General features: G+C 36.8%; 2 protein-coding genes across 4 annotated transcripts; both read right to left on the reverse strand.

Moving 5' to 3' along the window:
* Nucleotides 1-2: 2 nt before the first annotated feature.
* Nucleotides 3-5503, reverse strand: LOC111794372 (60S ribosomal protein L2, mitochondrial-like). 3 transcript variants are annotated; one of them, XM_023676342.1, is made up of 3 exons: nt 5335-5503; nt 5038-5179; nt 3-751 (listed from the first exon to the last, which is right to left on the reverse strand). In XM_023676342.1, the coding sequence occupies exons 1-3, from the start codon at nt 5500-5502 to the stop codon at nt 234-236; spliced, it is 828 nt and encodes a 275-aa protein (XP_023532110.1). In that variant the 5' UTR covers nt 5503; the 3' UTR covers nt 3-233. The 3 variants fall into 3 exon arrangements, with proteins under 3 accessions (XP_023532110.1, XP_023532111.1, XP_023532112.1); XM_023676343.1 differs by having other exon boundaries at nt 5257-5503; XM_023676344.1 differs by having other exon boundaries at nt 5331-5499.
* A 7304-nt stretch (nt 5504-12807) lies between these two features.
* Nucleotides 12808-16075, reverse strand: LOC111794560 (mitochondrial outer membrane import complex protein METAXIN-like). The gene is made up of 6 exons (XM_023676592.1): nt 15835-16075; nt 15177-15511; nt 14927-15003; nt 14772-14832; nt 13912-14086; nt 12808-13160 (listed from the first exon to the last, which is right to left on the reverse strand). The coding sequence occupies exons 1-6, from the start codon at nt 15989-15991 to the stop codon at nt 12976-12978; spliced, it is 990 nt and encodes a 329-aa protein (XP_023532360.1). The 5' UTR covers nt 15992-16075; the 3' UTR covers nt 12808-12975.
* Between the last annotated feature and the right edge of the window lie 480 nt (nt 16076-16555).

Here is a 16555-nt window from a genome sequence, read left to right on the forward strand (position 1 = left end):
TAGACTTAATAATTACGTTAATGGTTCATACAATGTTCGACCCTCTAATCAAAGGCTTAATTGTTTATACATTCAACATTTCTATGTCCCCCTCTCATTATTTAGCAAAGAAAAGGGTAAATTTCTACATCGATTTCAATTCAATCAAGAGGCTAAACAGTTCAAATTTCACACTATCCTCAACAAAATTGATTAAAAGGTGAGAAAAAACATAAGATGAGGAGTTGCTCGTTCTACTTTTTGCGCTTGAGAGGTCCAGTCTTGTAGCCTGACTTGGTTGGCTTTCCCCAGGGTGTGCGAGACCCCTTTCCAAAGCTCCCACTACTCTTGCTCCTACCCTCACCTCCTCCATGAGGATGATCGACTGGGTTCATTGCTACTCCTCGAACCACTGGACGTCGACCCAACCACCGGCTTTGTCCTGCTTTTCTCAGTTTCCGGGTTCCATGGCTTGGGTTAGACACCTGACCAATGGTAGCCCTGCACCTTGAGTCGATCAACTTCTCTGTACCGGAAGGGAGTCTCACCAAGCAGTATCTTGACGTTGGCTCTTTCAATATCTTTGCACATGTTCCTGCTGATCGGACGAGTTTCCCACCTTGACCTGGATTTATCTCAAGGTTGTGGATAATTGTACCGATGCGCATTGCAGAAAGTGGCATGCAGCTTCCAATTTGTGAATTGATGTCGATAGTAGCCATGTAGTTCGACATTCGCTCACGTAATGTACGACCATCCATCCCAGCTAGATCTGAAAAATGATGTAAAAGTAATCTTAACATAACGACAGTAGAAGAAGAATTCTATTAGAAACCATGTATTGATGGAAAGAAGATACGAAAGAGAGGGAGATGAGGAATCCCCGGCGGACCAAACGGTTACACGAAAAGGAGGCAAAATTGGTCCAGGTGTGTACGAAGTCGTAACTACAAAAAGAAAACAGAACAGAGCACCAAATTGTTTGTTGAAGCTCAAACTAGTCTCTACACATTCATAAGAACATTTCCAACAAGTTTGTTGAAGGGCTTGAGGGCTGAAAGTGGCTGGAGTCCATTTCCCCCAATTCGAGTTCTTGGAAGCCATATTAGGGGGGAGATTGGAAAATCAATCAGGCCATATATACAAATTCGTATCCTAATACCTATTTCGTTTAGTTTCTGGGAGCTAAAGGGGGATTTTTGTAGAAGACCTCGAAGCCGTTGGAGATAATAATGAGTATATAGAGGAATTAAAGGAGCTGATAATGAGCATATAGAGGAATTAAAAAATGAGTAAGTTTTAGCCAGTTTGGGAAGAATCCAAAATCTCCTTCTAAACTCAATGATTTTCAAGGAATAAGGGTTGAGGAGGTCTAGATCACTCAGCCTAATAAGTGGTCTTTTTGCAACGAAGGGGACCCACGAACTCGAGGCTTTGACCATCAAATTGGAAAGGAGCAAAATTTGTCCCCTAAGGCCTATCCTAATAAAGCCTTCTTTTCTTTTATCAGAGACATCACATTTTGAAATTAAAGAAAAGAAGGCTTTATATAGCCTTACAACGTTAATCTATGTGACACATAACTCCCCACTTAACTTGGCCAGTAAACAAGAAATACCCCTAACCTCCATATTAAAATGGCTAATTAATGGTGGAATATGGTAACCTATGTGGTTTACAATATAACTTTAACTCATATATTAAAAACTAGCTTAAATATGACAAACAAATATTTAAATTATAATTAAATAGTGCAATAAATGAAATGTGCTTATTAGTCATCCTTAGACTAATTCCATAAATTTAGCTAAGTTCATTAAATGCAACTTAAAGTGCATTTAATGCATCTCTTTCTTGAAACTCAACTTTTCACAAGAGGTCTCCAACTTCTTCTAGAATTTCCTTTGATGAGCTCATCATAGCTTGAATATAAGTGTACAAGATTTGTTGTAGCTTCTTGGCTCTCGTCCTTGTAATTGGACTTTGAGGCATGGAAATTCCTTGGTCGTGGTTCATATCAACAAGTGTCATAGAGAGCCAAACCATGGCTCGAGCGCCTCCACTGTTTTGTATCAGTTTTGTCCCAATTATATTTTGTCCTTTATTCCCTTTCTATGTTTTTAAAATCCAACTCTATTTTATGAGTTTTGTATCAGTTTTATGTTTTTAAATCTCCTGAGCTTAAAAGCAAAAAAAATTTACTATATTTTCACTCTATCGAGTCAGCCCACATCACGATATGTGCTTCAGACAATTTTTGACAACTTTGTTAAATGAACACCAAGCAGGAACCTCAAAGAAAGAGCGAAGCACAATTCTCGTGTTCGAGGGTGATGTGTGCTTAGTAACACTTTTAAAACCATTAAAAGATTTGGCTATAAATCCTTTCATGTATATCCTCATCTACATTTACTATTATCGTTACAATTATTTTCTACAATACACGGTTTTGGACAAAAGATGATAGACCAACATAAGGAAAGGAGTCATAAAACGAAAAAAAGAAAAAAAAGAAAAAGTTATTGCAGAAGCTACATGTTGAAAGGGTGAAGAGTCTCGCTTAAGTGCCTAGATTTGATCAATGGAAGAGTTCAACAAAGTAAGCTGTCCATTTTATAGGTTTTTTACTCATGAAATTTCTCACGTAGAAGGTTAGGTGGCTAAGGCCCGAGGAGATGACTGAAGGATCATGTTATGACGAAGAAGAAAAAAAAAGAGAAAAGAGAGAAGAGGAAGAAAAGATGGTAAGAAAAAAAAAAGGAGGGAGAGAGAGAAAGAGAGAAATGGAGATAGACGCCTAGACTCAAGTTTCCATATACTGAATTATTTGAATCTATTCAGTTGGTTCAGTTAGTTGGCACGGAAGAGTTTGGTTTAGATGAAAATTAAAAAATAAAAAATAAAAAAAGAAGAAGAGGAGCAAGGTTGAGATTTTAAAGGCTAAGCATTCTGGTCTCAGAGTGTATTATCAGATGAATTGTGAGGATATGTATCCACGCTCACTTTTCCGAGAAGATGGCGAAGGTTTGGCATTAAGGTGCGCTTTTTTGAGGTTCTAAGAGGAAGGAGGGTATTGCAATTCAAAAATTTAGAGGATGCACCGTAGGGAAGCTAGGTTGATTTTCAACTGGTGATTTTGAAGTTGGTGATTGTCTTCAGGCTTCAGGTCAAGACTGTCATGATAAGAAGAGGATCTTAGTCATTTTTTACTAAAGGAAATATACCTGATCTTAGTTCTCAAGTTAATGCTGTCTAAACATGACATTTAATCAAACAATGAAATATACAAAAGTGGGGAAAGAACCAGATCCCAAGGCTAAAGGAGATTACAGAAAAGCTCCCCAGTTAGCCAGAAAAATAGAAAAGGAAAAGTTATAAAAGAGATTCTAAGCCTACAAAAACAGGTAATTGAATGGATGAATAATGAAAATAGAAAAGGCTGCCAATTGTATATCAAGTGTAGAAACATGTAAATAATTCCAATGGTTTGAGCACCACCTCGAGAAGGTGTCATTAACACTGGTGCAAAAAGAATCAAAATGAGCAACTGCAGAAAAGTTATTATTAACGATTGGAAGGCCCTTCTTTTTAGTTCCTATGGCAAGGGTTCCCTTTACCCCTGCCCCTAGGCTATTTGTTCCAATTTTTCATCATAAGTCTTGTTTCTTATCAAAAAATTTGTAGCTCCATGGGCAAGGGTTCCCTCTACCCCTGCCACTAGGTTGTTTTGTTCCAGATTTTCATTACAAGTCTTAACTCTTATCAAATAAAAAGAAAGCAATTGCAGAAAGGTTTTGGATGTGCTTTGATGAAGTAGGTTTCAGCTAGACAATGACGTTGTTTGGCTTTGAATCACGCCTATCCTTATCTTTAAAGGATGAAGTTCTACTGTCGTTTGCAATGGCTTTGGCCTTTTCAATTTCTGCTGCTCTTCGGTTAGAAGATGTTGCTGTGAAAATTGAAGGTTGTTATTATTCATTGGTGTAGGGGAGATAGATTGTCGATTAGCTCTTGCAATTTTGTTCCTTCTAGTGTGCCAAAGAGTATGCTAGTTGAGCTTTGTGTGATGCTTTGCGAGTTGTCGGAGTTGTTCAATTCATGGTATATTTGGTTTGAATTGAACTCAATAGGTCTGTGTGATGGGTTTTGAGTTTTTCTAGTAAGTGGAGCTGTAGGTTGGTTTAATTTGCTTCTTTTGAGGACGTTGTACAACTTTCTTTACAAATTTACAAATTTACATCTTTTTCTCTTTAAAGCCAAGCTATCATCCTAGGATTGAGACTTCTCCAGCACATGTAACATTCTAGAAGCCCTTTCCTAGTATACATAACAATCAAAAGCTTACCATCTTTTCCAATGGAAAAAACAATTGAATCCAAACAACAAAACGAAAGTATTCAACTGCCATTTTGGTTAGATTTATTTCTTGGTTACAGGCGTCCATTAATCCGGCATTCTGTAACTACCAGCATGGTCTCATCTTTTTAGATTTGGATCCTTTAATGCAATTAGAGTTGGAGCTTATTTTGGTGGGCTGGTTTTTGTATGTCTCTTCCATATTTCTCAACGAAAGCTTAGTTTCTTATTAAAACAAAACCATTGAGGTTTAACTCAAGAATATGCCAGTGTTTTCAAGATGGAACTATTCGTTGACGAGAAACCAAACGAACAATCAATCAATCAATCAAGAAACCCCTTTGAAGACAGATATGACTATGAAAATTACTAAATGCATAAGGAAAGAGAAAATGTGAACATGGCCACATTTTGGATTACACCACAGATTCAGTACTTGGGACATAACGAATGAAGAAAGTAACAAAACTGAAAGCGGACATTTAGTATCTGCGTTCCAGATTATAAAATGAAGCAATTAAATAAGAAAAGGTTTCATAGTAGCCAGCGTGAGCCGACAAACATTCCAACCACGAGTAAACCTATGAACTCAAAATCAAAAGATGATGAAAGTACATGGAATGCAAAGAAAAGGACGAAGTAAATACAAAAAAAATCGTAGAAATGAAGATCGCATAAAGGAGAAGTAAGAGAGGGACTTACCAGAAACGAAGTCGGAGGTGGCGTCCTGATTGATGGAAGCCCGAGTCGAAACTGAATTCGAACTTTTGGAAGAGAAGCTCCTCCTGAGGCCCCGAAGAGCGACCGAGGCCGCGGATCTCATAGCCATGACCTTTCTGGATTTCTTGACAAAACAAAATTAAAATGTAAGGTTATTGAAATCATAGCCGTGAAGTGGAAAGAAAAAGAATCTAAGCTTACAATGAGTTGAGATTATAAGAAAGCGAAACGCTAAATCGAAAGAAAGTCCATCATAGAACTTGAAAGGCTGAGACCTACAGCGCTTCTGCTACAAAACGACCGACGAGGCTGCTGCTGCGGACAACGGCGAGGCTGAGAACGAGAAGCTGCGACGGCGAGGACTGCTGCCGGCGAAGAATCAAAGATGCAGAAAGGGTAGAGAGGACAACGAAAACGCAGGCAAGGGGTTAATTTTTTCAAGTGCATATCTTTGGGCTCGGGTTGGGCTGGTTTTTAAATAAAAAACCGAATTGAACCGAAAGTGGTTGCTTTATGTTGGTTTTCTCAAACAAAATATTTGTCATCATTTAACATAAGGCTGGTTTTCTCAACCGCCCTTGCTCGAACAAAATATTTGTCTTAAAATTAAATGTCACACGTAAGGGCATTGAGCATGTGTTGTCATACATAAGACAAATATTTTATTTGAGCCAATAGTAAGGTCCCTCACTTAGTTGGTCTTGGCCAATGTTCTCTTTAAATTTAAATGCTTGAGTTCATCTTTTAAGGTTGCTCGAAATATCGTTGCCTCTATCACAAATTCACCTAATTTCCTTAGCAAATCTCACTTTCTAATTTAATAAAACTTTAAATGAGGAAACCGACCTTATATTAACCTTAGTTGCTTTAAATAAGGTCAAATTCAGGTTCGGGTGTCAAAACTTTGAGAATCGGTGCCAAAATGTATAACTGGAGCCGAGGAGCCACGTCGAGCCAAGCCAAGCTGACTGAACCGAGTGGAGTCGACGTCTGCAAGTGAGACCCGTTTCGGTAGTGGGAGCTGACGTGCGTATGGGTCGAGATGCGGGTTGTTGTTTCGGGTCGGGTCGAGATGCGTATGAAGGACGGGTGACCTGCCAGGTCTGATCTACCTGAGTACCGTTAAATAGAATTGAGATCGAAAGTATAGTATTCTCATTGATATTCATAACCTTAGATAAGATACAAACTAGCAAATAATGCCTACAAACAACGAAAATATAAACAAATTAAATATTGAAAATAAAATAAAAATATGGTGTTAAATCAAATCAAGAAGAAAAGAATATTAAGATATAATATCACAGATATATTGCATAACTAAATATATTCTCCAAATATTATATCGTACCATTGGCTGTAATGTGCTCCAAGGGTTCTCAATCCTCTCCGGTTTGCATTCATCGAAAAGACAAAAAAATCTATGTGTTCTATTATTCCCAAATGGCCGAAGATTTGAAGTATTTGGCATCCAATAACCTCGACATTCCCTTACATATTACAACATGGTCACATGACTTATTATTACTCGAACCAAAGCACGCTTGACTCTAGAGGTGCAATAATCAGGGGAGACGAGTAAAAATGGGTGGTCAACAGCTGCTTTGTCCTTTATAGTTTAGACAGATTGTGAACTCTGTCTCTATAATAGCATTAAATTGGGTTTTACGCTTCAAAACTCTCTGTTTTGCAAATCCATTAGCCACACACAAACAATAAAAGTTCGCGAAACAAACCCAAAATGGTTGTAATTCATTTGGGAAAGCCTGCAAATCTGTGTCTTCTGCTTCTGTTTATGAGCTTGTTCATATTTGTGGTTTGTTTCCCCCATTATTGCAACGCCTCAAGAGCTTCTTTCTCAAACTTCTCCAAATACAACAATCCTCCAACAAAAACAAAACCCCATTTCCCCAAAAGATTCATCCCAATCCCTTCCTCAAACCCCTCCAGAAAACACAACGATATTGGGTTCCAAGCCTGAGAGTCAATCTGAGTTTTAGTGTACAGTTTATATGTAGATTTGTCTACAGAGATATGATCAGAACGTAGTCCATTGTTCATCAAGATACCTGTTTTTGTTTGTAATATCAACTTCAACTGGTATGTACCACCTACCTTTCATTTGCTTTCCTTTTTTGATATCATCATTATCAATATTCATACTCAACTCTTTTTTACTACTTCTCACCTCCCTCAACTCACTAATTTCAATCAAATCAACATTTATTCATGAACATATTAATTATTATGTAAATTTGTCCAAATTTGTCAAAATTCAAAACATTCAATAGAACTACAATTTTTTTTTTTTTTTTTTTTTTTTTGTATCATACTCTAAATTTTATGAGAACAAAAACGTAATGAAGTGTGAGATCTCATATTGGTTGAAGAGGATAACGAAACATTTCTTATAAAAGTGTGGAAACTTCTCACTAACAAATGCATTTTAAAACCGTGAGGTTGATAGTGATACATAAAAGAGTCAAAGTAAACAATATCTGCTAGCGGTGTATTTAGGCTATTACAAATGATATTAAAGCTAGACATTGAGCAGTGTGTCATTGAGGATGTTGGGCACTAAGGGGGTGGATTGTGAGATCCCATATTGCTTGGAGAGTGGAACGAATATTCTTATAAGAATGTGCCTAACAAATCGTTTTAAAACTATGAGGCTGACGACGATGACACATAAGGGGTAGAAGTGGACAATATTTGCTAACGGTGGCCTTAAGCTGTTACAAATGGTATCAAAGCGAGACATCGAGCGGTGTGCCACTGAATACTCTAGCCCCAGGAGGGTGGATTGTAAGATCCCAAATTGGTTAGACACATTTTAAAACTGTGAGGCTGACGGCAACACCTAACGGGTCAAAACAGACAATATCTATTAGTTGTGGACTTTGATACGGTAGCACGTAACAGGTAAAAACAGACCATATCACTTAATTGAAAAAATTGAGAAATTTAGGATTTGATTGATTGTAAAGGGGAAGGGGGAATTAGGTTGGCAGTCAAATATGAGAAAGTGAAAGTTGTTTGTATTTTTGCATGAAGTTAATAAATTAAGTCAATGTCATGCTTTTCTTTTGATACACCATGTGAATGTGTTGCTTAATGGTCCCTATGCAATTCATCCTTTAAATCATTAGCGGAGACGATGATTCTTTTTTAGAGATAGTAACGCACATATTCAGAGTCGCTACTAACGTCATATAACTCTTAAAATGAACATTGTTTATAACATAAAGTTCGAAAACGGTTAAAACAACTTTTTCTTTAGAAAACACGGTCATGGTCTTACGTGTTTAAATACGAAATACTGGAATTCAGAGAAATAAACACAAATATAAAATAATTTAAAACGATAAAATGCAAAACAACATATTTTAACCTAAGACTAGGAATTTAAATATGAGTTTACTCTATGCACGTGTCACAGTCTCTGCTTGCGATCCCGCCTTCATTTGTACAAGTGTGCCTTGCCTTTACTTGAAAAAATGATATGACACAATATTTTGAAAAATACTCGGTAAGTGGCATCACTATAGCCTCACTATAAGAGGTCATACAAATGCAAACATACAATCATGATTTAGGAACCTATGTCTAACATTATAGGTGGTTTCCTCACTATTGGGGTTAAATGCAAACACGTGAAGTTTCATGAAATTCTAGAAAACCATTGCTCCCTATAGTTGATCAAACAAGTTATCGATTTTCGGGAGGGGGTACTTATTCCTTTTTTAGGTGCGCTAACTCAACAAATTCCTCAAACACAAACGAATGCGTAGAACCCGAATCAAATAATAGTAAAGCCAAATGACCAAAGACGGGTAGTGTACCTATAGCAACAGGCGCGTCGACTTGCCTGACTGTGGTTGCATGGGCTACAGCTCGCCCTTGCTGCTATTGGGCACCCCGACCCCTTTGATTCTTTGTTGCAGGTCGGTTAGTGTTTGCACGCATGATTGTATGTGTTTGTATTTAACCCTAATAGTGGGGTGAGTATTTTTTTAAAATACTCAAGTCAGGTGCTACTCCTATTTCAGGTAATGGCAAGGCATTCCTGTACAGCTAACAACCACATTGCAGTAACCCACCTGACGCTTAGCCTAATAGACTCGGCCCAAATACGCACATGCAAGCCACGATCTACTCGCACACTTGTAAGCTTACTTGAGACCCGCGCCTCACCCCAACTCGCAACCTGTACGTGCATTAGCTCCCCCTATAGTGTGTGGTCGCTGACTCCTTTGGCTCAGCTTGGCTTTTCTGTAACTTCTCGACTTAATAAATGGCTTACGTTTTTTACCCTCCCGATGCTGAACTCAACCTTAATTAAGGCAATTAAGGCCAATATAAGGTATAATTTCTCAATTCAAGATTAAATTAAGTTAGAAAACTAGAGTTCTAAGGAAAATCACATGATTGTTCTAAAAGAGTCGACGATTGTTGGAACAATCTCGAAGGACGAACTCAAGCATTTAAATTTAGGGAGAACATCTGCTAAAGTCAACCAAGTAAGTGGTCTTACTATCGGCTCGGTCAGAAAACTTACCTTATGTATGACGACACGTGCAAGACACGTGTCCAATAGCCCTTGCCTGTGTCATTTATGCTTTATGTACTATGATGATGATGATGATGATGTGAACTAGCATAATATGATGTTAGATTATGATAAATGTGAGGATGTTATATGATGATATGATGATGACGACAATGATGATGATATGATGTCATGATGACATGAAAACATATGGTATTATAACATGATGATGATGTGATATGATGATATGATGACGATGATGCATGATAACATGATGATGTAAGATGCATAATGATGATTTGACTTAATATGATGATATTCATATAAGATGATGTGCATTTACGAGATACCATGATGCATAATGATGAATAGTTTTTCTAAGACACAACTCTAAATGATGTTAATAATGATGAATGTTCGAAGGCTAATGCATGTTACCTAAGGTAATATGTGAATGCCTCATAAGGTTGTGTCATAAGAATAATTTAAAATGAAAACTATAGAGATCTCATGGATATTGTTTGTTCATATACATCGGATTACTTCCCCATTTATGATGATGATTACAAACGCGTACACTATGATGAAGATGGTGATGATCAAACCTTGCATGACATACGAGGGTTTGCTGACTCTGGTCGTCTAACTAGGACAACTAGCTCGATTATGATGGGCCCCGGAGGTGCAAACTACCTAGGGACTCATGGTTGCACGTGTGAGTCATGTGTAGTGTGTAGAGAAGTACTACACACCGAATTTTGTCCAGACTAGAGACCACCTCTATGATGGATTTAACGGTCTCTAATTATGAGTTGCATGTATTTACATTTTTTGACTCTAATAGTTGGATTTAACGGTCTCTAATTATGAGTAACGTGAGCATGTTGCGGAGAATGCACATGAATGTAAGTGCACGCGAGTATCGAATCTAGATATCAAATTCTAATATGAATCGGTATTACATATTTTTTAAAAATTGAAATTTACCCGACACTAATTTATTTTTTATCCAAAAAATTTCAAATAATAACAACTAGCCATGATTACATGAATATCATGTAATCATTCAATTTTTGTTCTATTTTCCTTGTTGTTTACTCTTTAATTTATTCCCTCATTTTTTAACACAAAACTATGTTGTCACAATTAAATTATAATTGAAATAATTGCAGATAATCTTTTTTAATTAAAAGTACTTTATTTTTTTTCTCATCTCAATCATAATTAATGAATGTCATGTTGTCGTGTTCTTATATTTCTCTTTTCCTATCATTGAAATAACTTGTTATTTAATGCTGAGATGATTTTATTGATAAAGCTAAGCTAAGGGCGTGGTTGTGATACCATGTTAGGAACCACGAATCTTCACACAAGTATGATATTGTCCGTGCGCAGTTTCCGTAATCATTCTAAAGCATGTATTTTCAAAGAGTCCATCAGCAACCAGCCCAAAGTTGGATTGTCATGAGGATGATGTCGAGTTTAAATGGGGGAGAGTGTTACAACCTCACTGAGAGAAAGTAGATTTTGACCCCTACATGTCAAGACAAACAAGGGGCGACCTTCAAGTGGTGTCCATCCGACCATGTTTGGGCCAAGATTGAGATGTTTCATGCGACCGTGGAAAATGGTGCATCATCCAACACACCAAGAGTGTGCATTGATGCTAAGTCGAGGCATACACAAAGTTTGGGAGAATGAGGCGACATGAGCGTCGAAAACATGCTCAAAGAGGATCGGGTAGGGCCTTGAGCCATAACCTCAGAAGTTGGGGTTTCGATATGATTTTTGGCATGCGGCTCGAAAAATAATTTCGTCTATATGAAAGATGAAAGCTCACTAAATTTAGTGTCAATCGGATACCCAATGGGTTATGCACAAGGTCATATGCTCGCCAAAATGACGTATACTAAAGGACTAGAAATGCCTCAAAATGTACTATAGGGGGAGGTATGGTGTCAACTCTCCACCACGCCTAGGTTCTATAGCCTAAACGAGCTATCTTATGGCACATGTGTGTGTCACAGTGAAGGCGAACGTTCTAAGACTAGTGTCTCGGGCCACTTCCTTTGAAATAGGTCTTTCAAGGATAGTACCGGGCGGCACGAGTGTGCCGGTATTTTGCCCTTACCTACATGTCCGTGCATATATAAGTACCACTAGATTTCGAGTCATGAGTAAACTTCCATGTATTTCTATTGTATCCATGTTTGTTTCTTGTATAGCGGTCTCTTTTGTATTTGCCTTTGTGGTTTTCGAGTTTGTAAACTTTATCCATGTATTTTAAATTATATTTGCACCATGATTTTACCTTTTTTTTTTTCTTTCTTATTTTTAAAATGACAAAAAAAAAAAAAAAAAAAAAAAAATCTTTTAAACATTTTATGTGCATACTTAGCCGTATGTGACTCGAGTTTCTAAAAAAAAAAACAGGTTATTACACTTAATTCACTTTTTACGATCATTCTCTAGTTGAAGAAGAAGATTCAAAAGAGCTAGTTTACATAGACATTGAGCGATTCAAAAGAGCTAGTTTACATAGACATTGAGCGTGTGTTACAAAGATATCGCGATGTAATGTTTGACCGTCTACCTAAATCTTTGTCGTGACAATAGGGGATCGACCATGAAATTGAATAGCTACATCTAGATGCAAGATCGCCTACCAAAATATATATCCTATGGCTTCACCAGAATTAGTAGAGTTTCAAAAATAGTTAAACTAGTCATTGAATGTTAGATTTATTAGGCTCATATGGCGTCCTAGTGTTATTTCAAGAGAAGATGGATGCAAATTTTCATTTGTGCATGGCTATCATGTCCAAACTAAACTTGAGGTACGAGGCGTACCTTGCTATCTATTGGTGGGGAGGTATATGAAAGAACAAAACAGTGCATTGAGGAATTTAAGCTCGAAGACTTGAGGGGAAGCCCGAAAGGAAAAACCCAAAGATGATTAGGCACACAGTGGTTCATAATCCGACCATAATTCATCGTTGGTCATTGCTAAAAATAAAGAAGTGCTTATTTTGTCAAGAGCACATCAACTTTAGGCACATAATTGAGAGAGATCAGATTGACATGGAAGACTAGAAGGTCAAATTTGACACTTGAGTAGAAGAGCTGGAAGGGAAGTTATTGAAACGAATCAAATAATGTGAACAGCAATTCAGAATCAGACAAATGATCAGAGGACCTCTTCAAAATTTCAAGAAAGGCAGACACTTTATTTCTCTTCCATTTAAAATATGTTGATGTCAACTACCAAAATGTTTGGTGAAACTAAAAAATGAAAGTAAAAGTTAACCTCCTCCTCAAAGAGCTACTGGCGTTGTCATCTCTTCGAAAAATGTAGAAATTCAAGAATTACTTCAATCACTGTAATCATAGCCTTCATCATCATCCAGCTCCACTTCGGCATCATCACCTCTGCCCATGAGTGTGAGAAAAAGTAGAACTGCCACAAGCTGTGCGCCTACAAAATACTTGGCTCTCCTTTTAAACGTTTTCTCCTCGTTCGTCTTTTCTTTCTTTGGCTTCGTCTTCGGCTTCGAGCCTGAGGAACGATGCATCCAATATATTGAGAAAATAATAAACTTCAGATTTTATCTCAGAGCAGTTGAAAGTAATTTCACATAGTAGTTTCTATAATCTTACTTCATTAGGTATTCAATGCTCACTGCTCAGAAACTTGAAATAGAAGTATTTTCACATTATCCAAAGAAAAAACTAAAAGGACTGACTTTCAAGACTGAAGATTTCAATGACTGTATTTCGTAAGTTGAATAAAATAAGGCTATAACAAAGGGTGACTATTGCAAAACATACACAACAAATCATAGTGCCATTATCTTGAGGTGTGTGCCATTCAATATGACTATAGTTGATGTGAGTTTAAATTGGTGAATTGGTACAATACGCTTGATCATATATCATCTTAGGCAAGTGGGAAAAATGGGAAAAATATATGCAACTAGTTCTTCATTCCAATTGCAACCCTCACCACAAGGAGAAAGGGAATATAAGAAACAACAGAAGTTGATGAATGCAAGTATAATACCGAATATTTGTAAAGTGAATTTGAATATACATGCAATCCATGGCAGAGAACATCAACAACTACAAAGTCGGATTAACAAATGAAAACCATAGAGTATCTCTAAAAATGAATAAAGGAGTAAGGACTATTTAAAATGATTTAGTGATATAAGATCATGGTCCACTAAACTAATTTCATCAAGTGTAAAGAAAAAAAAAACATTTCATAACAAATATAAAAATATATTTGACAGTCAGAAACATCTTACTCCAATTATAAGGACCCCTTCTAGGTGTTGATGATGAAGCCCCTGAACTGGAACGTGAGGAAGAAGATGATGGCATCGATGATGTACCGACTTCTACCAACTCTGTCATATATTTCTCCGCATATCGCACAAGATTACTATGCTCTAAAAGTTTACTACGAAGCACGGATGTTTCCTAAAGAACAGATAATACCAACAAGATCCCCAGAGTGAGAGCTCCATTTTAATTGAGAAGAAAGGAAAAAAGCAATATTTGGAACAATGTACTGTCTATCAAACAAAGATCAAGGTCGATTAAGCAGGATATTTTAATAAGAGAGGAAAAACCAATGGAAACTAATGCAGTAAGAAATCAACTAATTGTTGTGTTTTTAATGGATAAGACAATTACTTGGTGTCATTAAAAAGAATGATTGGTGAAAGACAGATTCAAAAGTAGAAAAGAAAAACTTTGGCACCACAACAATAAGAAATGACTTTATGATTAATAAAACATATCATACATTGTACAACTTCTTAACATGCTCAATTCTCTTAAATTCTAACATTGTACATTCCTCTTCATAGAATATACATGTATGCATAAAAGTAATAATAATATCTGTATAGCTAGATATGCTAAGGATCCATATGATGTCAAAAATCAAGATCAAGATATGGATGTAAATTAGATGGAAAAAACCATATGAGAAACTGCAAATAGATTTTCTTATAACCCCCATTTCATTCAAGTTAATAGAGCTAGTGTTACTACCATTTTTTTTAGGAAAAGAGAGCTACTACATCTGAAAAGTTAGCATTTCATTAGAATAAGAAGCTTCCTAGTACTACAACCAAAGAATGATCCGAAAATAACTCACAGGTAGTACTTGAAGAGTGAAAAGTAGATGCCCAAGAACAAGTGCATCTAAACTAGATGGCCTGCAATATGAAAAAGTGACGCATCATCAAATAATTAGGTTGGCTAAAGAAGTATATAATATACAACAGGATATCCAGAGCCCAAGAGATTCACCTGTTATTAAATAAAAAATCCTGCTCTCCTAACCTAGTTGACAAAGCTCCATAAGCAAGATTTGCATTTCTATAAATCTGTCAGCCAATAAATGCAATCAATTTGTGATATCAGTTTCTAATAATCCTTCATCGATCACATTGTGCTCTCTTCCAAAGAACAGATTAATGATCAATTGACAGGAGTTGAAGAGAGCACATATGCAAGTTAAAGAACCCACAAACATGAAAAGCAATAACAGATATACGACCTGCTCTTCTCTTCGCTCAGCATTTTCTTTGTTAATTCCAAGTTGGAGCTTCACAGAGTGTACTTTCTTAAAGTACAAAACCTTTCCAATCGGCCAGGGAAGGTCAGAATAATAGACCTTTTGAGCTGAACCACCATCAGTTCCCAACCAAAGCTCGTAAATGGCAGCATCAGCAAGCCATGAACTAACCATAGATTTTGCAGATACCCATTCTGGAACTGAGTGAAACTCAGTATCGAGATCAACGATTCTATCCTGTTTTAAACACTCAATGACCCCGCCCCTCTCATTATTGTACGCCACATAATTACCAGTTTCAACATAAGGAATTATATCTGCCAAAGAAGAAAAAAACAGATACCGTACTAGTTAATTCGCTGAAAATGAAACAGGTATTATCTAAATCCTACAGCAACTAGTTGAACCAGAATCAATAACCAGACAGAACAACTGTAAACACAACAAATCTAGGCACACGAATACAGACACTGCCGAATAAAATGGTAGTATCTCTACGAAAAGAACCGTAAATTGCCCTACTGCGATTACAACTTACGCATAATTTCACCAAACCATAAGATCAACACCGCAAATAACTAAACAAATGCAAGAACAAAGGAAAGGGAGGAAAAAAGACATAGTAGACATGGGAGATTACCAGACTCGGGGTAGATGAGATTGAAATCCAAGTGAAAATGAAGATTGGCCAATTTTAGATAGAAATAAACGGGCAAGCAATCTGGGCATCCAGTGGGCAAATTGAAGCAGGGTTTCCTCACGACCAGAGTCAAATCTCCTTCTCCTCTTCCACTCATTTGCTCCACCAACTTAAAATCTCTGCAACTACAGTGAATTAGGTTCAGGTCGAAGGGTTTTAGTAGTCGATTAGACGAACGGGCTTCTATGTCCGATTTTTTTTTTCCTTGAAGTCCAATATGACATGTTTTGTATCGTTTTTTCAAAAAACTAAATTCCCATGAAAAAATAAAAATAAAAAATTACTAAATTTTAATTTTTTTTTTTTTTTTTTGATAATATCGTGATGTATCTTATAGATTTTTAAAATGATTTTTATTTTAAAAACCGTAACAGACGCCTTTTAAAGGCCTTGAGAGTAAGCTCGAAAGAGAAAGCGCACATGAAGCTTGATGGGCCCGACATTCTCTTGCATCCGTTGCAACATGGTCACATTATTTACTCCTTGCTTCCCACAAACCAACCCGAGCTCTTTCAATATGTTTTGTTTTCACTCACATGCATCCTAGAATTTTCCTAAGAGGTCACTCAATATAGAATTGCTCCAAGTAAAGCATGCTTAACTATGAAGTTTCTATGATTGATCCAACAAGAAGAGAGTTGCACCTTACTGGTATAGGTAG

This window comes from Cucurbita pepo, chromosome LG05, assembly GCF_002806865.2.
Source record: "Cucurbita pepo subsp. pepo cultivar mu-cu-16 chromosome LG05, ASM280686v2, whole genome shotgun sequence".
NCBI lineage: Eukaryota > Viridiplantae > Streptophyta > Magnoliopsida > Cucurbitales > Cucurbitaceae > Cucurbita > Cucurbita pepo.

What these genes read in the sequence shown, in the direction of transcription:
- LOC111794372 (XM_023676342.1), bottom strand. Translation starts at nt 5,502, where the DNA reads ATGCACTTGAAAAAATTAACCCCTTGCCTGCGTTTTCGTTGTCCTCTC. An exon ending in CGTTTTGTAGCAGAAGCGCT is followed by an intron (nt 5,180 to 5,334) that starts GTAGGTCTCAGC and finishes TGTTTTGTCAAG; the next exon opens with AAATCCAGAAAGGTCATGGC. An exon ending in CACCTCCGACTTCGTTTCTG is followed by an intron (nt 752 to 5,037) that starts GTAAGTCCCTCT and finishes ATCATTTTTCAG; the next exon opens with ATCTAGCTGGGATGGATGGT.
- LOC111794560 (XM_023676592.1), bottom strand. Translation starts at nt 15,991, where the DNA reads ATGAGTGGAAGAGGAGAAGGAGATTTGACTCTGGTCGTGAGGAAACCC. An exon ending in TCACTCTTCAAGTACTACCT is followed by an intron (nt 14,087 to 14,771) that starts GTGAGTTATTTT and finishes TCTGTTCTTTAG; the next exon opens with GAAACATCCGTGCTTCGTAG. An exon ending in AAGGGGTCCTTATAATTGGA is followed by an intron (nt 13,161 to 13,911) that starts GTAAGATGTTTC and finishes ATCGTTCCTCAG; the next exon opens with GCTCGAAGCCGAAGACGAAG.